This window comes from Coccinella septempunctata, chromosome 7 (genome assembly GCF_907165205.1).
Source record: "Coccinella septempunctata chromosome 7, icCocSept1.1, whole genome shotgun sequence".
Lineage (NCBI taxonomy): Eukaryota > Metazoa > Arthropoda > Insecta > Coleoptera > Coccinellidae > Coccinella > Coccinella septempunctata.
Genome location: NC_058195.1, coordinates 30,307,248 through 30,328,007, shown reverse-complemented (window position 1 = coordinate 30,328,007; position 20,760 = coordinate 30,307,248). Strand labels below are relative to the sequence as shown.

Genomic DNA, 20,760 nt, shown 5'->3' with positions numbered 1-20,760 from the left:
AAAAAAAAAAAAATCCAAGAAATGATATCCCAATAAAACAAAATATTAGGTGTCAAAAAGAAAAGTCAAAGTTCTTCGAAATATTTTCTCAACATTTTCCGCTTGACCGCCGTCGAACCGTCGAAAAATATGTCACATATCTCAGCAAACATGCAAGTTTCCTTTTGCATACGATACAAAGGAGAGTTTTGAGCAGAAACAGTATTTCTCCTAGGGAGGCAAAAGATGTCATGTTTCCTCAGTGATCTACTCGGGGTATAAAAGGTAATACAGTCTTGAAGGAATTCTGACTCCAATGAGCCATTCAAAAGTTTTTGGAGCATCAGTACATTATTTATAGTTCTACGATATTCTAAACTGACCACATTAAAATGTTTTTGCCTTAATGAATAATTTTCAGCATTACCTCTCTGGGTCAAGAGACCGGACTTGTAACTGAGAAATCTCAGGAATTTTTTCTGAACATTTTCGAGCCTCGAAATATGGACATTGTAATGAGGACTCCATACAGAAGTTGCAAAATTTAGTCTACTGAATATGAAAGCATAATAAACAGCTAATAATGAATGTATATTTTTGAAGTCTCTGCATTGTCTTGTAATGAAGCCAAGCATCCTATTGCTGTTGTTGACCACAGACTTGAAATGATGACGGAAAGTTAGTTTGGAGTCGAGAACCACTCCCAGGTCTCTGACTATTTCTGTTCTAGAAAGAGTCGTATTGTCGATAGAATAATCAAAAAGAAAAGGACGATTACTTCCAGTGAAAGAGACCACTGAGCATTTAGAAATATTGAGAACTAAGCCTTTATTTCTGCAGTACCCACAGAATTCAGTCAGCTCTCCCTGCATAGCAATGCAGTCATGGATGCTGCGAACCACAATAAAAATTTTCAAATCGTCCGCAAATAGCAGAAATCTGCATTTCTTGAAACATTTCCCTATTCCATTGATAAACACCAAAAAAAGCAGCGGACCCAAATGAGACCCCTGAGGCACACCCGACGCAGAAACAAAGCATTCGGAACGAAAACCCTGAACCGCAACAAACTGACTTCTGTTCTCCAAATAGGACTTAAACCACCGCAGCAAAGCACCGTGATCCCCGACCTCAGCAAGCCCAGACAAAAGACTGGATATGTCAACTTTGTCAAAAGCCTTGCTGAAATCAGTATACACTGCATCAACCTGCTCCCGCTCGTCAAGCTTATTGGTCAGATACTCGACAAAACTCAACAAGTTAGTCTCAACCGATCTCCCCTTAAAAAATCCGCATTGTTCAGGAATAATCTGAGTCTTTACTAAGTGAAAAAGATGTGGGTAGACCAAGGACTCAAAGATTTTTTCGAACACACAAAGCTTGCTTATTGGTCTATGGTTACTAATCGACGCCCTGTCACCACCCTTGTGTATGGGAATGATGCAGCCCAATTTCCAGTAGGTTGGAAAGACACCAGTAGCCAGAGATTTATTAAAAATGATTTTTTGTAAGAAATTGATGGAATCTGAAAAAAGGTTAGAAATAGTCTCTATGTACCATTAATTTCTAAGCCAGTCGACGAAAATGGTTGTTTACCATGATACCTTCCCATGCGTATGTTGGATAGTTTTTCCGATATCATATTTTGATATATGTACCCTAAAATATCATCAAATTGATTATTCACTTCAAGATTTTGCTCAACGAATTAGGTACAAAATCCAGGGATCCACTCACGTGATATACACAGTACCTACATAAATTCTGAAGGAACATACCGGGTTATTCAAAACTAAAATAAAATCTGGAAACTATTGATATTGCTAACTAATTATATGGCAAATATATGGTTTCGGGATATTGAAAACACAAAAATTGATAATAATGGTTATTTTGACAGTAGAAACAAGAAAATTTAGTTGTAGGAGTTTTTTCTTGAAAATAAGAATTCTTATATAATTCGTTTTACTGTAGATTATAGAAGGCGCTAGATCCCAAAAAAGAGACCTATCCTGTCAGGTAAAAGATGTATTTTTGCTCAAAAACCTTCTTTTGGAGATTTTCGTTTCACATAATGGAATTGCAATTTATGCATCTTCAAATGGCGGACATAGATTTTGTATTTCCTATAGCGAGTAAGCTTCTGTCAAATAATATCACTCACTTCCCTGTTTTTAATCACAATACCAAACTTTACTTTCACACCATGGACTGGGCAACTTAAAATATTCGTATAAGGCAAGTTCAGCATAATAATCATACTTACAATCACGTGTAGTTTTTTGCAACTTCAGTATTTTCATTACGTTTCAATTCACCTTGTTTATGCCAATTGTTCAATAATAATTTACTATTATCAGTATTATTTTCAAAACTTATTGAAACATATATTTGTTGGTAGTTTTCCCAACATTCATTTTGAATCGGTTTCAATATTTGTAAAAATAAAGTTATCGACGTGAAACATGTTTCGCCGGAGACAAAAACGAATGGTACGATCTGACCAGCCCGCTGGCACAAAAATCAACCGAACCACCGGGAATTTTCCCGGTTACCCGGCGGTCCAATCCGCCCCTGAACATAAATCTGTTAATATTTTGAAAATAACATTTGAATTTTCCTTCAGATTGAATATAGGATTCCTAGAATAACTAGGCACTTATATTGACCATACTCTGCCCATAGGTTTTAACAATCGAAACGTCGTAAAACTTTTTTTTATGACATGTTTGGGAGTTTATTGCCATTTCGAATATTCTGAAGATATTGAAGTTCTCCTGAAGAAATTTGTCCAGAAGAATTATTCAGAGGAGTTGGACCCACTGGTTTCACCATTTTTTCCATGAAAATCACCGCAACTCATAAAGCAAGGTATATAAAAAAATTGTGAGTATCTGAGTAGCATATAAATTTGGATTCATTATTAATTCAATAGGTATTAGGACAAACATACATATTTTCAATGTAAACACCAATAAGGTACATACATGTAGGAAGATATTTTTATTACCCTTGATTAACTTTTGACGTTGTTGTTGCTGTTCTATTGTTGTTCCTATTGTTTGAATAATGAGAAACTGATAGAAAATGGGAAGGCTAGGGAGTTGTCAATTCAGACGGAAATTGAAAAAATATTTTAGTATTCAGTTCTTCAAAAATTTGTTGAAAAGTGTTGAAAAATAGCATCAGTCGAGACGCGACCGTTATTTAGAAGAAGTAACGACGAACTTAATATCGAAGACACACAAAATTGTGTGTTGCCGATTAAAGAGTGAAACCAGTAAAAATAATATAATTAACCCTGTATACCCTGGAAATTATAAAAAACCTACTTACATGTTCCAGAAGTTTTCATAAAACATTTCTACAATATCAGAATCATAGCATTGGTAATTTGAACTCGTAAAATAGAATCTTTTGGTAGCTTTCTATAAAATTCAGTCTTTTTATCGTTCCACTGCAAAAGCAGCGGATAAGAGAGCAGTGAGTAATCAGTAATTGAAAGAGGTACTGATATTTTTCGTACTTGATTATTGGATATCAATAAAAAAAATCTACCCAAACTACTTAAACAAATATAACACTCAACTAAGAACTATATTCAAAATAAGATCGTGTATAAAAGCATGTTAGGATTAATTACTATATCATTTCTTATATATTTTTTCTAAATCATTATATTCTCCCAACTGCCCATCATTTCTCCTACAGTAGGAAGTATATTGAATTATACCTGCGCTATCCACCGGACTCCAAAAATTGGCTATCCCTCTCAGAATATAAGTTTGGCTTCCAATTTCTAAGTCAAGTGACACTTGTAGTTGGGGAGCCGAAGAGGGAAATTCGGGATATACTCGAGCGTGTCAGATTAATATAAGGGGACATACCTTGGAACCTGTAGAGTACCTCTACTAAAAATTAGACCTGTATATAGGGGAATTGTCAAGATGACTTCACCTTTGAAAAAAAATTTCACCTGAATAAACAATTAACAGGACAACTGGCGCGTATTTGTGGCTGTTCATCTTAATACATTGATATAATAATGATAATTGATAATTGGTACCTTAAAACATTCACAATGTATAGGCAACTCAAATGAAGATTAGAAAAATCAATTTTCGGGAACATATTCTACGATGACATTCATCGAGAATCCTGTAGTAAACTTTTCGCAATTAATTCACTCAAGCATAAAATTCTCAAATGTACCACTTTTTTGGGTCTCCCGAAAGAAGGAAATTCTTTGTCATCCTCTTCATTCACAATCTTTCTGATTGTGGAAATATTCAGCTGAAATATAAGTCGTTTGGATTCAGATGAAACATTATATAAATTTTCTCACAATTGATATTTTCGCTTCTGTCTGACGTATTGTGGATTTTAGAATATTAAATGAGCGGACCTGAATTCTAAATAGTATATCCCGAAACCCTGTCTCTTTTTTCAATCACTTTCGGCATTTTCGTAATAAAAATTGATATTAGTTGTGGCAACGGTGTTGTGACAAACGAATAATCCACAACTGACTTTAATATTGTTTTCTGCCCATTTATGTCAAACAGTAAAAATTCTTCATTTGTATAAATAAGAACATTGAGTATTATCATTCAAACTGAAATGTGGCATAATGAAAAAATAAAATTTAATTTGAAGATGGACATTGAAAAAGCTATAGAATAAGATAAAAGCAAGCTGCGATCTGAAGAAATAATATGTTCCCCTCTTACTTTGATCTCCTTTGGATTTAAGTCAAGTAGCTATTTTAGCCCTTCACATGAGGAATGAAGAGCGCAAAATGTGAATTTTTTTCGATGAATCCGTTTCATAGGGACAATTTCTGGTGAATAAAAAAGTGATTTGTGTTGAATTAATATCAAAAACTGATAATTTCAATCAATTGTATTTTCTCTCAACAATAATGTGGACAATTTTTTCACATCCTCTTCCGACAAATATTTGCATATTTGCTTCAAACATAAATAAGGAATTCTACTATCGAACACTATATTCAGAACTCTACAGGCCTCCTCTTGAAATTTGACGATTTCAATGATTTTCGAGAATTTGTGTCGAATTTCATTCCAATAAAAAGTGGAAACCTCTTGTGAAAAAATGTTATTCCTGACACTAGCGTTTCTCAAGTAATTGATAACCTCACTCTTCTCGCAGCATAATATATGATGCAGTGTTACCCAGTGTGTTTCAACTATATTTATGGATTTCAGATACTCCAAATCTTCGTCGTAATAGCGATATATGATTTGTAGTTTCACATCGGAGGCAATTTTCCTAAAAATACTGTCTACAACATTTTCCCCACGGTGTTTTCTCAGAGCGATGTGTTTAATGAAGGTGGTGATGATGGCCGTCATTGGATGATTTTCCACGAACAATTGCTCGAAAGCAGTCAATCCAATGTTGCTCCTCACGTCTATTGCCGCCCCCTCACGAAGAAGAAGATCGACCAAAACCGTCTTTCCTGTACGGGATGCTATTTGTAAGGGTGTCTCACCAATTGATGTATTCTTACGGTCGATATCAACACCTCTGTGTATGAATTTCCTCGCCAGAAACAGGACCTTTTCGATAGAGCATGTGCGAGATGCAGCAATGATGTGGAGGCAGTTGTTTCCTATTATATTTGTGGCATTTGGACCTAAACCGTAATCGAGCAGTTTTTCGATAAAATTCATATCTTGGGGTCTAAACTTCACCACTAAATGTAGTAAGGTATTTTGCAAACAGTCAACGGCATCTAGTTGAGCACCATATTTCAGTAACTCTTCCAAGCATTTGTCTTTGTTGGCCGGATAAACACACAAATGAATTGGTTTGTAACCGTAAAAATTGCCTTCTTGCTCTATATCAGCGCCATACATTACTAGGTGTTTAATTAATTTGTAATGTCCGCATAGCACTGCGTGGTGAAGACAAGCATAGCCAATAACGTCGGTGCATTTCACATCCGCCCCCTCTTCCAATAACTTCAACATTGTATGTTCTTCTCCAGCAAAAATTGAAGCTCTGAAAGCGGAGTTAATCCTATCCTGGTTCTGCTTCAGTTTCTTCCTCGCATATAAGAGTAACACCTTCTGTGAGAAAAAAAATTAGGAATTAATTAATTGATGCAGTTGAAGTTCCAGAATTTTTTATCGCTTTCATAAGCCAATTTTTTCAGAGCCAATGTCAATTCGAAATGAAATATTGATGCAAACAATTCATGAAGCAGGTGAAGAATTTTGATTGCTCTAGTATTTTAGATGAGCGAATACCGTTACGGTTCTAGTTTCTTCCGAATTAATAAAATTTCAAATTATATACTTTGTAACAATATTAGTACACCGTTCAAGTTTTCAGTTAGAATACCAAGTATGGTTGTTACTCAAGAGGTGCGAATATTACAAGTTCAACATTTTTTCAATTTTAAGAGACAGAATTTTGTAAAACATTGATGTAAGTTTCTTTAGAATTCAAAAAGTTAAAAATTTCTTCGTAAAATAAATGATATACCTATGACAAATTAAATTGGATGTCAGATTCTGATTGAAGTTTGGAAAAAATAAATGATTGAAAGAATGTAATTTTTATATTCCTGTAGAATTTGATGAATTAAGGAATTTGCTTCGATTTGTGAAAAGTAGAATTGCAGATCATGGTAGAAAATGAGGGAATCAATTCCATTAACAATTGGTCGCGAATTATAACCGTAGACCCGCCCTTGTCAGATCACGAGCAAATATTTATGGGAATTCTTGGAATTGGGACCTTACTGGCTTTGAAAGGGGCATTGGAATTGGGGCTAAACTGTAAAAATTTTTTTGGTAAATAAGATTTGTTGACATTATATGTGACTTTGTATTATATGTTTTTGAATAAATTGTAGACCTGAAGATGCAAAAGGCAACTTCTGCGAAATGTCGCCACGGCAGTTGTATAACCATTAATATTTTTTATTTAGTCCTATTTCCTGAAAGAATAGACCCGTTGAATTAATTATGGAGGACGAAAGTTCTGGTATAATTTAAATAAAAATAAATTCCTTGGACATATTTCCATTAGTTAACTATTCTTCCAAATATTGAGTTCAGTTATTTATTTCTTATATTCAATCCAATGTTACTGTATCGTTAATCCTTTGATATTTCCTCGATGAATTTAGCATTCAAGTATTTATTCGTTCTATAGAAAATTGATTTCAATATTTCTCGCATATGAGTATCTCTTTCAACGTCAATTTTTTCTATTCTAAGCCAATATTACCCGTTACTCAAGGGAAATGAATCGAGGTATTAATTATTTCACACAAAGGTACTACACATACTGAATATGTATACAAACGGAATTTCAGAGATCGAAAAAAAGTACCTGAAGAAAACTATTATTAGATTCCATAAAAATATGCCGGTTAGCATATTTTGTAGCTTAATATTAGCGTTGAGTCAAAATTATTCGGACTTACCTTATTGACTTATAGTATAACTATCAAAAACAGAATAAAGAAGAGTTCGACACTTAGGAACAACATTTTGAAAGCACCAATAACTTTAGACTTGTACTAAGCAGAGTGTCTTTCGCACTAATGAAACTCAAATCGCAGAATACTTAACTATTCATCAACCCGGTTAAGTGGTGAGAATTCTAGATGTTCTTCTTCTTTTCTGCATCTTTTTCTTCCGAACAATAATAATAAACTTCGGTTCGTTTCATGGAAATTGTCAACTATGACTCATTATAGACTGGGCTTCGAAATTTCAAATTATACCTGAGCAAGCGTACCCTCATAAGATGAAGTCATTCGGTTGGTGATATTCAGTTTTATAGGCATATCCTTCAGGCTAATCTACAGCCCCTTTTTATTCAAATTTGATAGGGAGAAAATTGAGAGAAAAATCATATCTCTGAACTTTTTGAAGCTGCGAATCATGAATCCTGGAACGCCTATTTATTTCCGAATATTGGATAGATGAACTTGTCTCAATAATTCGTTAGATTCGAGTAGATAATGAAGATTTTTAATTTTATTACTACACACACCGGCAAATTTAAATGAACGGAGATGAATTGTATTATTCTTTCTCATAACTTTTTTGCGGCACAATTTAAAAGAATCATTCAACGGATAGATAGAATTCGAAAATTACAGTGAGATACTTCAATATTATTCATTAGTATAGACATAAATGTAGTAAAGGAGGGTGAATGGTTCTTGAAAGAATAAGAACAAGATGTGGACATGGAACCTATTTGATTTCTCTTTCGCTTCTCTTGCGAAAGGGAAAATAAATTGAGTCTAATCCTGACCGTTTCTGAGAAAATCAGAAATCAGAAGAATATAATATAGTTAGGGAATTAAGAAAATGTTTCTAGACAAATTATGGAAGTTAGGTATAACAAGAGGCAAATTGAAGCAAACATTCAATCTGACAAACATTGTTTTCTCTAAAAGCAGACACACTCTTCAAAATTTGCCGAAATCTGATAATTTTTCGTAATTATGACATCCTGTATCTCAGAAATAAACCGAGCAAAAAAAATTTATAAAATCCATTTGTAACATCTACCGTTTGTTATACCTACTCTGATACACCGTGTATATTAGGTTTTTCTCCTCTCGCTACTTTGAAGATCGCACATATTTGGGAATTCCGCCGAAGTAGAAACTTTTCCATCGGAAAATAAAAAGACATATATGATAAAATATAGATCATACAAAAATGAAAAATATGAAAAATAAAAGTGTCGAAATACAATTTTTGTTTTTGACTTTTTGATTCTGTAATATTTATATCGCTTTAGCTGGTCGTGAATACGTCATTACATTGCCAAAATGTGACAATAAGGAAAAAATTCTTGACATAGTTCTTCTAGGAGAGTATGCAGTTTGTATGGGGCACATAAAAATTGTAGATTCTTTTGAAGAAAGGAGCATGTCTATTCGTGAACTTTATCGTTAAGTATTTTCTTATCGAATACCTTTTGTTATTGGGATCAACATCATAAAATTTTGGGAAAAATATTCCTTCATGATTCTAGGAAATGTTAGTCCATTCCAGGAATAATTTGATAGGTATAATGGGATTTTGGGGTACGCTCTCACTTTACAAAGTGTTGCTGTGCAAATTGATTTCTGAAAGGTTAAGTACGGTATAATTTAACGGTGAAGTGAGAGAATACCAGGTAATTTCAGACATTCATAATTTCACAGTTAATTCATCTGGAATATTCTCAAAAATATTGTTCTTTTAGAAAGTAAGAAACGATCTCAAACTGCGGCAGATACTTATACTTCATACGAAATTTGTTCATTTGGATTTAATTGTAGTTTTTTTTTGAAAATACAATAATATTAAAAACACCTAGATCTGGCAGGCACATATTGATGCCCCAACTCATAATTTTATGAGTGTGGGGTAGTTATGTTTAAGGTTGACAGCCGTCTCCATGGGTTGATTCTACAACTAAATTTCCATATTTCTTATTTATCATATAATATTTTTGCTTTTCACCAAGAAATCCGGTTTTTATGCAATCCATAATTTTTCCGTTTTTTTTTCGACCTTACGTCATTAAAATGGGCATAACTCCCCAACCTTGGATATTGAACAGAAGCAGATATGGGCTACATCGAACCGGCCCGGGAATTTTCTTCCAGATCGGCACACTTAGAACGAAAAAAGTAGTTTTGGTGAGGGTTCAGTGGAGTAGCTAGCATGAAGTGCTATGAAAAAGACGTTTTAATGAACATCCCCAAAGGATGGCAACTGAAACGCGATTTTTTTTCTTACAATTCAGAAAAATGTCAAAAAATTGAGCAGACATTTTGGGGAAGCGAGAAGGCGATCAAAAAATTCTGCGATGTTTTCATATAATTGCAAGGGGTAGAAAAAAACACCTCTTAAATCGTTTCGCGAAAAGTTTTTTACTTATGCATATAATACTTTTGAGAAATCAATTTTTGATAGCTTGATTCATTTTGAACAAATAAGATCTCTCGTCATTTCCTGCAAAGTGACAGTTTTTACCTAGTTGGCGTATATCATGCTGACATTATAGAGAAATTCCACCAATTTTTTATTGCCTATAGAACAACTACAAAATTTGATTGATGGTTACTAAGGAGAAAATTAAACATTTATTTTCACATGCCATCTTCAGGGGGCTGCTCAAAAAAATATATTTGAAAGACCCACTGTTTTTCGACCATAAATTAACTAGTCATTTACAAATTGCATGAATATATTCATACAATGTTAGTTTTATATTTATATTTCATTAATATTCATATATTATATTATCCTGATTCTCCACAGGTACCGAAGTACGCCTCAGAAGCTCCGTAAGCTTGTACGAGTTCGGAGAATAAGTTTTGTTCTGGCTTACTGTGTCCTTACGCCACCTTAGGCGCAGCACTGTTAATTCGAACACAACAGTGAATGGTGGCTCGTACCCGTATGGACAAGAAAATTCCTTCTCTAGCCCAGGATCGAACTCAGTACCTTACGGTTGCGAAATACTGAGTCGACGCTTCTGGCTTCTAACCACCAAGCTACGGACGCTGTGTTTAATGAAACAACTCTGAGTAAAAAGCATCAACGAAAAATGTATCCATGTTGTCTATAGGTATGGTTTAAAAAATGAAATTTGTCGAATTAGTTTTATCCATTTTCTCACATTTGACATCAAGTATTTTTTGAACCATACACAACATGGATGCATAGTTTCCGAATTTCGATTTCAAATTTCCTCGGAGTTATTTTGTAAGAAATTGATGGAATCTGAAAAAAGGTTAGAAATAGTCTCTATGTACCATTAATTTCTAAGCCAGTCGACGAAAATGGTTGTTTACCATGATACCTTCCCATGCGTATGTTGGATAGTTTTTCCGATATCATATTTTGATATATGTACCCTAAAATATCATCAAATTGATTATTCACTTCAAGATTTTGCTCAACGAATTAGGTACAAAATCCAGGGATCCACTCACGTGATATACACAGTACCTACATAAATTCTGAAGGAACATACCGGGTTATTCAAAACTAAAATAAAATCTGGAAACTATTGATATTGCTAACTAATTATATGGCAAATATATGGTTTCGGGATATTGAAAACACAAAAATTGATAATAATGGTTATTTTGACAGTAGAAACAAGAAAATTTAGTTGTAGGAGTTTTTTCTTGAAAATAAGAATTCTTATATAATTCGTTTTACTGTAGATTATAGAAGGCGCTAGATCCCAAAAAAGAGACCTATCCTGTCAGGTAAAAGATGTATTTTTGCTCAAAAACCTTCTTTTGGAGATTTTCGTTTCACATAATGGAATTGCAATTTATGCATCTTCAAATGGCGGACATAGATTTTGTATTTCCTATAGCGAGTAAGCTTTTGTCAAATAATATCACTCACTTCCCTGTTTTTAATCACAATACCAAACTTTACTTTCACACCATGGACTGTGTAGCGTTCAATTTCATTGCAGCACAAAATACTTCGTATAGTAATTTGGGTTGCCTACTGATTTCGAGTTCGACTAATTTAAATTATCTCGGGGAATGTTAATCGGTTTTTTTTTCCATATGTGCCAGATACGGTAATTTCCTTCAAGAAAGAATTCACTTTCGTACTCGAAATTGGGAAAGTAGATATTTCGATTTATTCTGTGGAAATCCAAGAGTTTTGGGATAAAAATATTTTCCTGATTTCTTTCAATATTGTATTGCGAGTTGGTTATTTGATGAAGCAATATAATACCCAAATTTGGGGATCATTGGAGTGTATTGAAAGAGTATCTTTCTCCATTAGGCCAGACAACATCAAAGTGAGTTTTTTTTTCATACATTCGTTAATAGTTTATATCTTCATCTAGAACGATTAATATCGTACATCCCATTGTTCAAGGGCCTTTTTTTTTCCCGACTTTTTCTTCTTGAGTTTACGTTTGGAATATAACGTAAAATATAAGAGTGCTGTCGACAGAGAATTCAATTTACCTAAGACCCAAGAACATCAAGGATACTGAACGAGCGCTGCAGATTTTTGGTTTATGTTCAATTTTTGTCTTCACGAGTTTGGACTCACAGGATTGAGAATTGGTGACGTAGTTTTAATAATAGTTTCAATCCTGCTGTTCATCAAACTGGTATGTACAGATAATTTCGCTTTCGATTGCTGGTACCAATCAAGAATACCTTGTGACATAGGAACTTTTCTAGTGAAGTTGATTTTGGAGTTTTGACATTAATAAGTGAATATCTGAATATCTGAACCTATAGAGTAAATACACATATAAATGATCATTATTGTTTAAATACAAAATTTGTCAACTGATCTTGATCAAGTGAGGTGCACCTTCAATATTTTTTTGTGAAAGCTTTAATATTATTACGTTACTACTTAATGTTAGGCTCAAGATTTTGTTGGAAATTTCGCTAGAATTGTGCTCGAATTCGACGTTACATATTAAATTCTTTTCATATTCTCCAGGTTCTTCTCAATTCCTTTTAATTTTTTTTTTTATTACTTGTCACAATATACTTTTCCTCATTTGAAATATTCTGGTCGGTATTTACGTATTTAGCCGATGTGATATAGTTTTTCATTTTTGAAGAGTCACTTTATTCAAAATACGTTGGCGCCCTTTATAAAATCATTGTGAACCCACGCCGTCTACACTGACAGCTGACCGAGGAAAAACCCAAGTGAAACTCTTCTGTGTATTGGTTTTCTTTATTAATTTTTTTGAGCAAGAGTGACGCCACAACTGACAACTTAAAATATTCGTATAAGGCAAGTTCAGCATAATAATCATACTTCTTTATCCTCTTCATTCACAATCTTTCTGATTGTGGAAATATTCAGCTGAAATATAAGTCGTTTGGATTCAGATGAAACATTATATAAATTTTCTTACAATTGATATTTTCGCTTCTGTCTGACGTATTGTGGATTTTAGAATATTAAATGAGCGGACCTGAATTCTAAATAGTATTTCCCGAAACCCTGTCTCTTTTTTCAATCACTTTCGGCATTTTCGTAATAAAAATTGATATTAGTTGTGGCAACGGTGTTGTGACAAACGAATAATCCACAACTGACTTTAATATTGTTTTCTGCCCATTTATGTCAAACAGTAAAAATTCTTCATTTGTATAAATAAGAACATTGAGTATTATCATTCAAACTGAAATGTGGCATAATGAAAAAATAAAATTTAATTTGAAGATGGACATTGGAAAAGCTAAAGAATAAGATAAAAGCAAGCTGCGATCTGAAGAAATAATATGTTCCCCTCTTACTTTGATCTCCTTTGGATTCAAGTCAAGTAGCTATTTTAGCCCTTCACATGAGGAATGAAAAGTGCAAAATGTGAATTTTTTTTCGATGAATCCGTTTCATAGGGACAATTTCTGGTGAATAAAAAGGTGATTTGGGTTAAATTAATATCAAAAACTGATAATTTCAATCAATTGTATTTTCTCTCAACAATAATGTGGACAATTTTTTCACATCCTCTTCAGACAAATATTTGCATATTTGCTTTAAACATAAATAAGGAATTCCACTATCGAACACTATATTCAGAACTCTACAGGCCTCCTCTTGAAATTTGACGATTTTAATGATTTTCGAAAATTTGTGTCGAATTTCATTCCAATAAAAAGTGGAAACCTCTTGTGAAAAAATGTTATTCCTGACACTAGCGTTTCTCAAGTAATTGATAACCTCACTCTTCTCGCAGCATAATATATGATGCAGTGTTACCCAGTGTGTTTCAACTATATTTATGGATTTCAGATACTCCAAATCTTCGTCGTAATAGCGATATATGATTTGTAGTTTCACATCGGAGGCAATTTTCCTAAAAATACTGTCTTCAACATTTTCCCCACGGTGTTTTCTCAGAGCGATGTGTTTAATGAAGGTGGTGATGATGGCCGTCATTGGATGATTTTCCACGAACAATTGCTCGAAAGCAGTCAATCCAATGTTGCTCCTCACGTCTATTGCCGCCCCCTCACGAAGAAGAAGATCGACCAAAACCGTCTTTCCTGTACGGGATGCTATTTGTAAGGGTGTCTCACCAATTGATGTATTCTTACGGTCGATATCAACACCTCTGTGTATGAATTTCCTCGCCAGAAACAGGACCTTTTCGATAGAGCATGTGCGAGATGCAGCAATGATGTGGAGGCAGTTGTTTCCTATTATATTTGTGGCATTTGGACCTAAACCGTAATCGAGCAGTTTTTCGATAAAATTCATATCTTGGGGTCTAAACTTCACCACTAAATGTAGTAAGGTATTTTGCAAACAGTCAACGGCATCTAGTTGAGCACCATATTTCAGTAACTCTTCCAAGCATTTGTCTTTGTTGGCCGGATAAACACACAAATGAATTGGTTTGTAACCGTAAAAATTGCCTTCTTTCTCTATATCAGCGCCATACATTACTAGGTGTTTAATTAATTTGTAATGTCCGCATAGCACTGCGTGGTGAAGACAAGCATAGCCAATAACATCGGTACATTTCACATCCGCCCCCTCTTCCAATAACTTCAACATTGTATGTTCTTCTCCAGCAAAAAATGAAGCTCTGAAAGCGGAGTTAATCCTATCCTGGTTCTGCTTCAGTTTCTTCCTCGCATATAAGAGTAACACCTTCTGTGAGAAAAAAAAAATTAGGAATTAATTAATTGATGCAGTTGAAGTTCCAGAATTTTTTATCGCTTTCATAAGCCAATTTTTTCAGAGCCAATGTCAATTTGAAATGAAATATTGATGCAAACAATTTATGAAGCAGGTGAAGAATTTTGATTGCTCTAGTATTTTAGATGAGCGAATACCGTTACGGTTCTAGTTTCTTCCGAATTAATAAAATTTCAAATTATATACTTTGTTACAATATTAGTACACCGTTCAAGTGTTCATTTAGAATACCAAGGATGGTTGTTATTCAAGAGGTGTGAATATTACAAGTTCAACATTTTTTCAATTTTAAAGAGACAGAATTTTGTAAAACATTGATGTAAGTTTCCTTAGAATTCAAAAATTGAAAAATTTCTTCGTAAAATAAATGATATACCTATGACAAATTGAATTGGATGTCAGATTCTGATTGAAGTTTGGAAAAAATAAATGATTGAAAGAATGTAATTTTTATATTCCTGTAGAATTTGATAAATTTAGGAATTTGCTTCGATTTGTGAAAAGTAGAATTGCAGATCATGGTAGAAAATGAGGGAATCAATTCCATTAACAATTGGTCCTAAGTGTACAGTCAGTTTATGAGTTTTTCTCAAACAATATAATCGAGGTGGAACAGAGTTGTATTTTTAATTTTTTTCTACTGTTGATCCGTTAGAAAGTTGTTTTTATATAATTTGTCTACCAATTGATTAGCCCTCGTCTGTAATCTAGAAGTAGGTTTTTTTTGTGAAACTTCATAAATATTAACATCTCGTAACAATTTCCTTAACTTCTGTTATATATTCATAGCGAATTATAACCGTAGACCCGCCCTTGTCAGATCACGAGCAAATATTTATGGGAATTCTTGGAATTGGGACCTTACTGGCTTTGAAAGGGGCATTGGAATTGGGGCTAAACTGTAAAAATTTTTTTGGTAAATAAGATTTGTTGACATTATATGTGACTTTGTATTATATGTTTTTGAATAAATTGTAGACCTGAAAATGCAAAAGGCAACTTCTGCGAAATGTCGCCACGGCAGTTGTATAACCATTAATATTTTTAATTTAGTCCTATTTCCTGAAAGAATAGTCCCGTTGAATTAATTATGGAGGACGAAAGTTCTGGTATAATTTAACCCTTAATAACCTGAGTTATGATCACTATTCTAATTGAATAAATATTCTTTATAGAGTGTACAAGACAAAAACAACTCAATTTCTGTTTGAAAATTGTATAGTTTTTGTTTGAGAAAAATGGTGTTACATATATGTAACGCTAATAGCTACAGTTACTGAGAAATAAAATAGATTTGCCAGTGAAATTTGCGTTACATATGTGTAACACTAGGTTATTATGGGTTAAATAAAAATAAATTCCTTGGACATATTTCCATTAGTTAACTATTCTTCCAAATATTGAGTTCAGTTATTTATTTATTTCTTATATTCAATCCAATGTTACTGTATCGTTAAGCCTTTGATATTTCCTCGATGAATTTAGCATTCAAGTACTTATTCGTTCTATAGAAAATTGATTTCAATATTCCTCGCATATGAGTATCTCTTTCAACGTCAATTTTTTCTATTCTAAGCCAATATTACCCGTTACTCAAGGGAAATGAATCGAGGTATTAATTATTTTACACAAAGGTACTACACATACTGAATATGTATACAAACGGAATTTCAGAGATCGAAAAAAAGTACCTGAAGAAAACTATTATTAGATTCCATAAAAATATGAAGCCGGTTAGCATATTTTGTAGCTTAATATTAGCGTTGAGTCAAAATTATTCGGACTTACCTTATTGACACATAGTATAACTATCAAAAACAGAATAAAGAAGAGTTCGACACTTAGGAACAACATTTTGAAAGCACCAATAACTTTAGACTTGTACTAAGCAGAGTGTCTTTCGCACTAATGAAACTCAAATCGCAGAATACTCAACTATTCATCAACCCGGTTAAGTGGTGAGAATTCTAGATGTTCTTCTTCTTTTCTGCATCTTTTTCTTCCGAACAATAATAATTAACTTCGGTTCGTTTCATGGAAATTGTCAACTATGACTCATTATAGACTGGGCTTCGAAATTTCAAATTATACCTGAGCAAGCGTACCCTCATAAGATGAAGTCATTCGGTTGGTGATATTCAGTTTTATAGGCATATCCTTCAGGCTAATCTACAGCCCCTTTTTATTCAAATTTGATAGGGAAAAAATTGAGAGAAAAATCATATCTCTGAACTTTTTGAAGCTGCGAATCATGAATCCTGGAACGCCTATTTATTTCCGAATATTGGATAGATGAACTTGTCCCAATAATTCGTTAGATTCGAGTAGATAATGAAGATTTTTAATTTTATTACTACACACAGCGGCAAATTTAAATGAACGGAGATGAATTGTATTATTTTTTCTCATAACTTTTTTGCGGCACAATTTAAAAGAATCATTCAACGGATAGATAGAATTCGAAAATTACAGTGAGATACTTCAATATTATTCATTAGTATAGACATAAATGTAGTAAAGGAGGGTTGTTCAAAAATCTGGGTGTTGAGATTTTTGGCAATTACTTAAAAGTGGACTGTTACCAAATGATTGAGTTGGAGATGGTAAAATAAAATCTTTATTGTATATCAAACACGTCACATAATAAATAGACACTCGCATGAAGTAAAATTATATATAACATCTTAACAGAGTGAACCTATTTACAATTATTGAGAAGTTATTGATAGAATTTGAGAGTAATGTTTCAATGAGAAAATCAACGTTGTATTTGCTTGAGAGAAAGAGCAGGTTGAGTGAATTTCATGTATCGAGTAACAAGATCAATTATTATGCGTTTGATAAGAATTGAGAGAATTGAGATAGATCTACATCAAAACGTGTTTATGTATTTTGAGTGGCATAATAATTGAGCTTGATAGTTATGAATTGATGTGAGTGTTATCATGCAAGCACAACGTTTACAGTGATAGAGTTTACGATTTCATAAACTGTCTCGCTATCAGAAAAACAGAAGGTTGCAGTGACAACTTGAGAAGTTAGAGATATGTAATGTAGTGAGACAGGTGTAATGAGACAGAATGAGAGAGATGATTACCAACGCTTACAGGAATAGCAAATCTATTAGAAAAGCAGAAGGTGTTTTATGAGAGTACATAAATTGAGGTGAGTCGTGTAACAAATGTAATGTAGAGAGATGATTACCAACGCTTACAGGAATAGCAAATCCATTAGAAAAGCAGAAGGTGTTTTATGAGAGTACATAAATTGAGGTGAATCGTGTAACAAATGTAATGTAGAGAGATGAAATATTGTAAACGTAGAAAGAATTAATGAATAGTATTCATAATTGAGATGAAACAAGAAGAGCAGTTCACAACGTTAGAGAATAGAAATAAAGTATCATAAGTTTCAGGTAATAGAGACATGCAAAAGTTTATAATAAATTATACTTATTGAGTTGAAATCAGGTTGGACCTCCTCGAGCGTTATCACAAACCAGTCTGTCCAAGAGAGTTAATTGAGTGTATTCCTTTGTTCGGAGTGCTGAGTGTAGTGAGATGGATTTCGATCTGGTCTATGAGAAGCCTTCGAAGTGTTCAACTTGAGCGTAGAGGTACCTGAAACTTAAGAGGCCTGAGAAGTCTGATCGTAAGAGGTGTAAAGTTAATCTGAGGTGACATGTATACAAAATGAGAGTGAATACAAGTATATAAGCTTCTAATAGAGTGGTGTGAAATGTGAACTTGGTGCTAAAATTAGAGAAATTAAAATGTGAGTGGTTGTCGAGATGATGTGATTTTAGGTGAATGGAATATCGATGCATTTTGAGAAGGTTGAAGCAGTTAGGTACATTGAGCACGTGGTTGATTGAGAGATTTGGAGAAAATTGAGAAAATATACATGCAAATATGATATAGAGATGTAGAGCAGAATATTGCAAATGTAATTGTGAGAAAATGTATAGCGATGGAGTGAATGTTGAGAGGAAAATTATGTAGAATGATATTCTAACGTGACACATGCAAAAAATGATTACATTTTTTGTTGAGTGAAAAAAGTACTGTACCTTTTTGAGATGTTAATCCTGTAATTATTATGAATTAATATTAATATGATTTGAGTTGAATGAATTTAGAATGAGAGAGCACTAAAACCACGATATCGATTACACCAAGTTAACAAATCACTTGAGCGATCGAAGAATCTAGAATGGAATGAATTAAATTGAGCAGATTCAACAGGTTCCACCGGTTTTTTTTTGAACAGCTGATTGACAGCGATTTTAAGGTTACGTTCACAGAAGCATGTAACGATAAACGCAGTCACTGAGTTGATAGAGCTGTGCACCAAGAGATAGAGATGGGTTAAAAATTCCTCCAATTTTTAACATTCCGGCCGCCATAATTAACGTAGTTGATTATAATCGAGTAGGTCTTCGTAAATTATCCATTGTGAGGAAGTTGAGGCAATCCATCACTCCAGTGTCTGAGCTACTCAATCCACCCATAACTGGAGCGAAAAGACTGCTTTCAATCCTCAGAGTCCACCAGGATTGGTAATATGCATAACTTTGCAACGGGTCGACGTAGAGTTGTAGTGGGAGTCTTTAAGGTGACTACTCGTGTCAGTCCGTCATGCCCAGGGTGCATATCGAGAACTCTTGCCAAAGGCCACTTGCAGGGAGGTGTACGTTCATCTGTAATTAGAACTAAAGAACCAACCTTTACGTCATTGCGAGGATGGTGCCATTTTGAGATGGATAGCTGGCGTTGCAAATATTGTGATGACCATTGTGTCCAAAACTGTTGAGTTCGTTGTTGAACAAATTGCCATCTTGAGAGTCGAGAGGTGGAGAGATGTTCAAGAGATGGTTCTGGAACAGCTGTTAATGGAGCGCCTATGAGGAGATGTCCAGGTGTGAGAGCTACGCAATCGTCAGGGTCGTCACTGAGCGGTTCGAGCGGTCTTGAGTTGAGAATAGCTTCGATTTGAGAAGTTAGAGTCATTATTTCTTCTAATGTGAAGGATACATCCTTGACAGTTCGAATGAAGTGGTGCTTGAATGACTTGACGACAGCCTCCCATTTTCCACCCATATGAGGAGCTGCTGGGGGGTTGAAACACCATGTAGTGCCTTCATTGAGGAGTAGATTGGAGAGGGTCTGATTTTGACTGGAAGCCTTGGTGAAAAGTTCCTTGAGAGCGGTGTCTGCGCCAATGAAGGTGGTTCCACAGTCCGAGTATAGAGTGTGACATATTCCTCGTCTTGCTGTGAACCTGCGAAAGGCAGCGAGAAAGGAATCAGTTGAATAATCGCTTACAACTTCGAGATGAACTGCTGAGGAGGCAAAGCAGACGAAGACACAAACCCAGCCTTTGTGTGTTTTGGAACCCCTTCCTTTCCATGTCTTGAGAGTGAGTGGACCAGCGTAATCTACACCGGTGTGGAGGAATGGACGAGATGGCTGCACTCGAGATGCTGGTAGCTGTCCCATGAGTTGTTGAGCGCGAATACCACGGTGCCTTGCACACAGAACACATTTCAGTATATGGGATTTAACTGGGGCTCTTCCTCCAATGATCCAATACCTTTGACGTATCGTGGCTAGAGTGAGTTGAGTGCCTCCATGTAGAGTTTTTCGGTGAGTTTCATCTATAACCAAAGAAGTAAATTGAGAGTGTCGAGGAAGAATAATTGGATGCTTGCTATCTGGGTCGAGTTGAGAATGGGAAATTCGTCCGCCTACACGAATTACACCATTGTTGTCGAGGAATGCAGTAAGTCTACTGAATACATGTGAAGAGAGAAGTGGAGTGTGTGATTGAAGAGCCTTGAGTTCATGTGGAAAGTAGACTTTTTGAGTTGCCTTTATCCAGAAAATTCGAGATGCTTCCAAGTCAGTTGAAGTCAGGTGTGTGAGGTGTGCTGGATCCAGCTTGCGTTGGAGTCGTGCGAGAACCTTTGAACAAATAGAGGTGATTCTTAACAATTTATTCAAACTGGAATACCTGTAGATGAGATCCCATGAGTAGTCTGACGTAGTGGAGGTGAGTATGGAGA

The 20,760-nt window shown here is 34.5% G+C and overlaps 3 protein-coding genes and 1 long non-coding RNA gene across 4 annotated transcripts; 1 reads left to right on the top strand and 3 right to left on the bottom strand.

Annotated features, from left to right (window-relative positions):
* Positions 1-1,528: 1,528 nt before the first annotated feature.
* Positions 1,529-5,975, bottom strand: LOC123317747 (serine/threonine-protein phosphatase 6 regulatory ankyrin repeat subunit B-like). Its single transcript, XM_044904356.1, has 2 exons — positions 5,141-5,975; positions 1,529-1,638 (listed from the first exon to the last, which is right to left on the bottom strand). Exons 1-2 carry the CDS (start codon positions 5,973-5,975, stop codon positions 1,529-1,531), a joined length of 945 nt encoding a protein of 314 aa, XP_044760291.1.
* A 4,077-nt stretch (positions 5,976-10,052) lies between these two features.
* LOC123316989 lies at positions 10,053-12,468 on the top strand. The gene is made up of 2 exons (XR_006538127.1): positions 10,053-10,602; positions 11,889-12,468. It is a non-coding gene; the product is annotated as an uncharacterized LOC123316989 (long non-coding RNA).
* A 1,099-nt stretch (positions 12,469-13,567) lies between these two features.
* On the bottom strand, positions 13,568-14,552 carry LOC123317746 (serine/threonine-protein phosphatase 6 regulatory ankyrin repeat subunit B-like). Its single transcript, XM_044904355.1, has 2 exons — positions 13,752-14,552; positions 13,568-13,588 (listed from the first exon to the last, which is right to left on the bottom strand). Exons 1-2 carry the CDS (start codon positions 14,550-14,552, stop codon positions 13,568-13,570), a joined length of 822 nt encoding a protein of 273 aa, XP_044760290.1.
* Positions 14,553-18,697: 4,145 nt separating this feature from the next.
* Positions 18,698-20,760, bottom strand: LOC123316981. The gene is made up of 2 exons (XM_044903311.1): positions 20,709-20,760; positions 18,698-20,659 (listed from the first exon to the last, which is right to left on the bottom strand). The coding sequence occupies exons 1-2, from the start codon at positions 20,724-20,726 to the stop codon at positions 19,229-19,231; spliced, it is 1,449 nt and encodes a 482-aa protein (XP_044759246.1). The 5' UTR covers positions 20,727-20,760; the 3' UTR covers positions 18,698-19,228.

Coding starts and splice junctions, on each gene's coding strand:
- LOC123317746 (XM_044904355.1), bottom strand. CDS start 14,552: ATGTTGAAGTTATTGGAAGAGGGGGCGGATGTGAAATGTACCGATGTT. Junction 13,589..13,751: donor ATATAGTTGAAACACACTGG/GTAACACTGCAT, acceptor TCAAATTTCAAG/AGGAGGCCTGTAGAGTTCTG.
- LOC123317747 (XM_044904356.1), bottom strand. CDS start 5,975: ATGTTGAAGTTATTGGAAGAGGGGGCGGATGTGAAATGCACCGACGTT. Junction 1,639..5,140: donor TATATTATGCTGCGAGAAGA/GTGAGGTTATCA, acceptor ATGATATTTTAG/GGTACATATATCAAAATATG.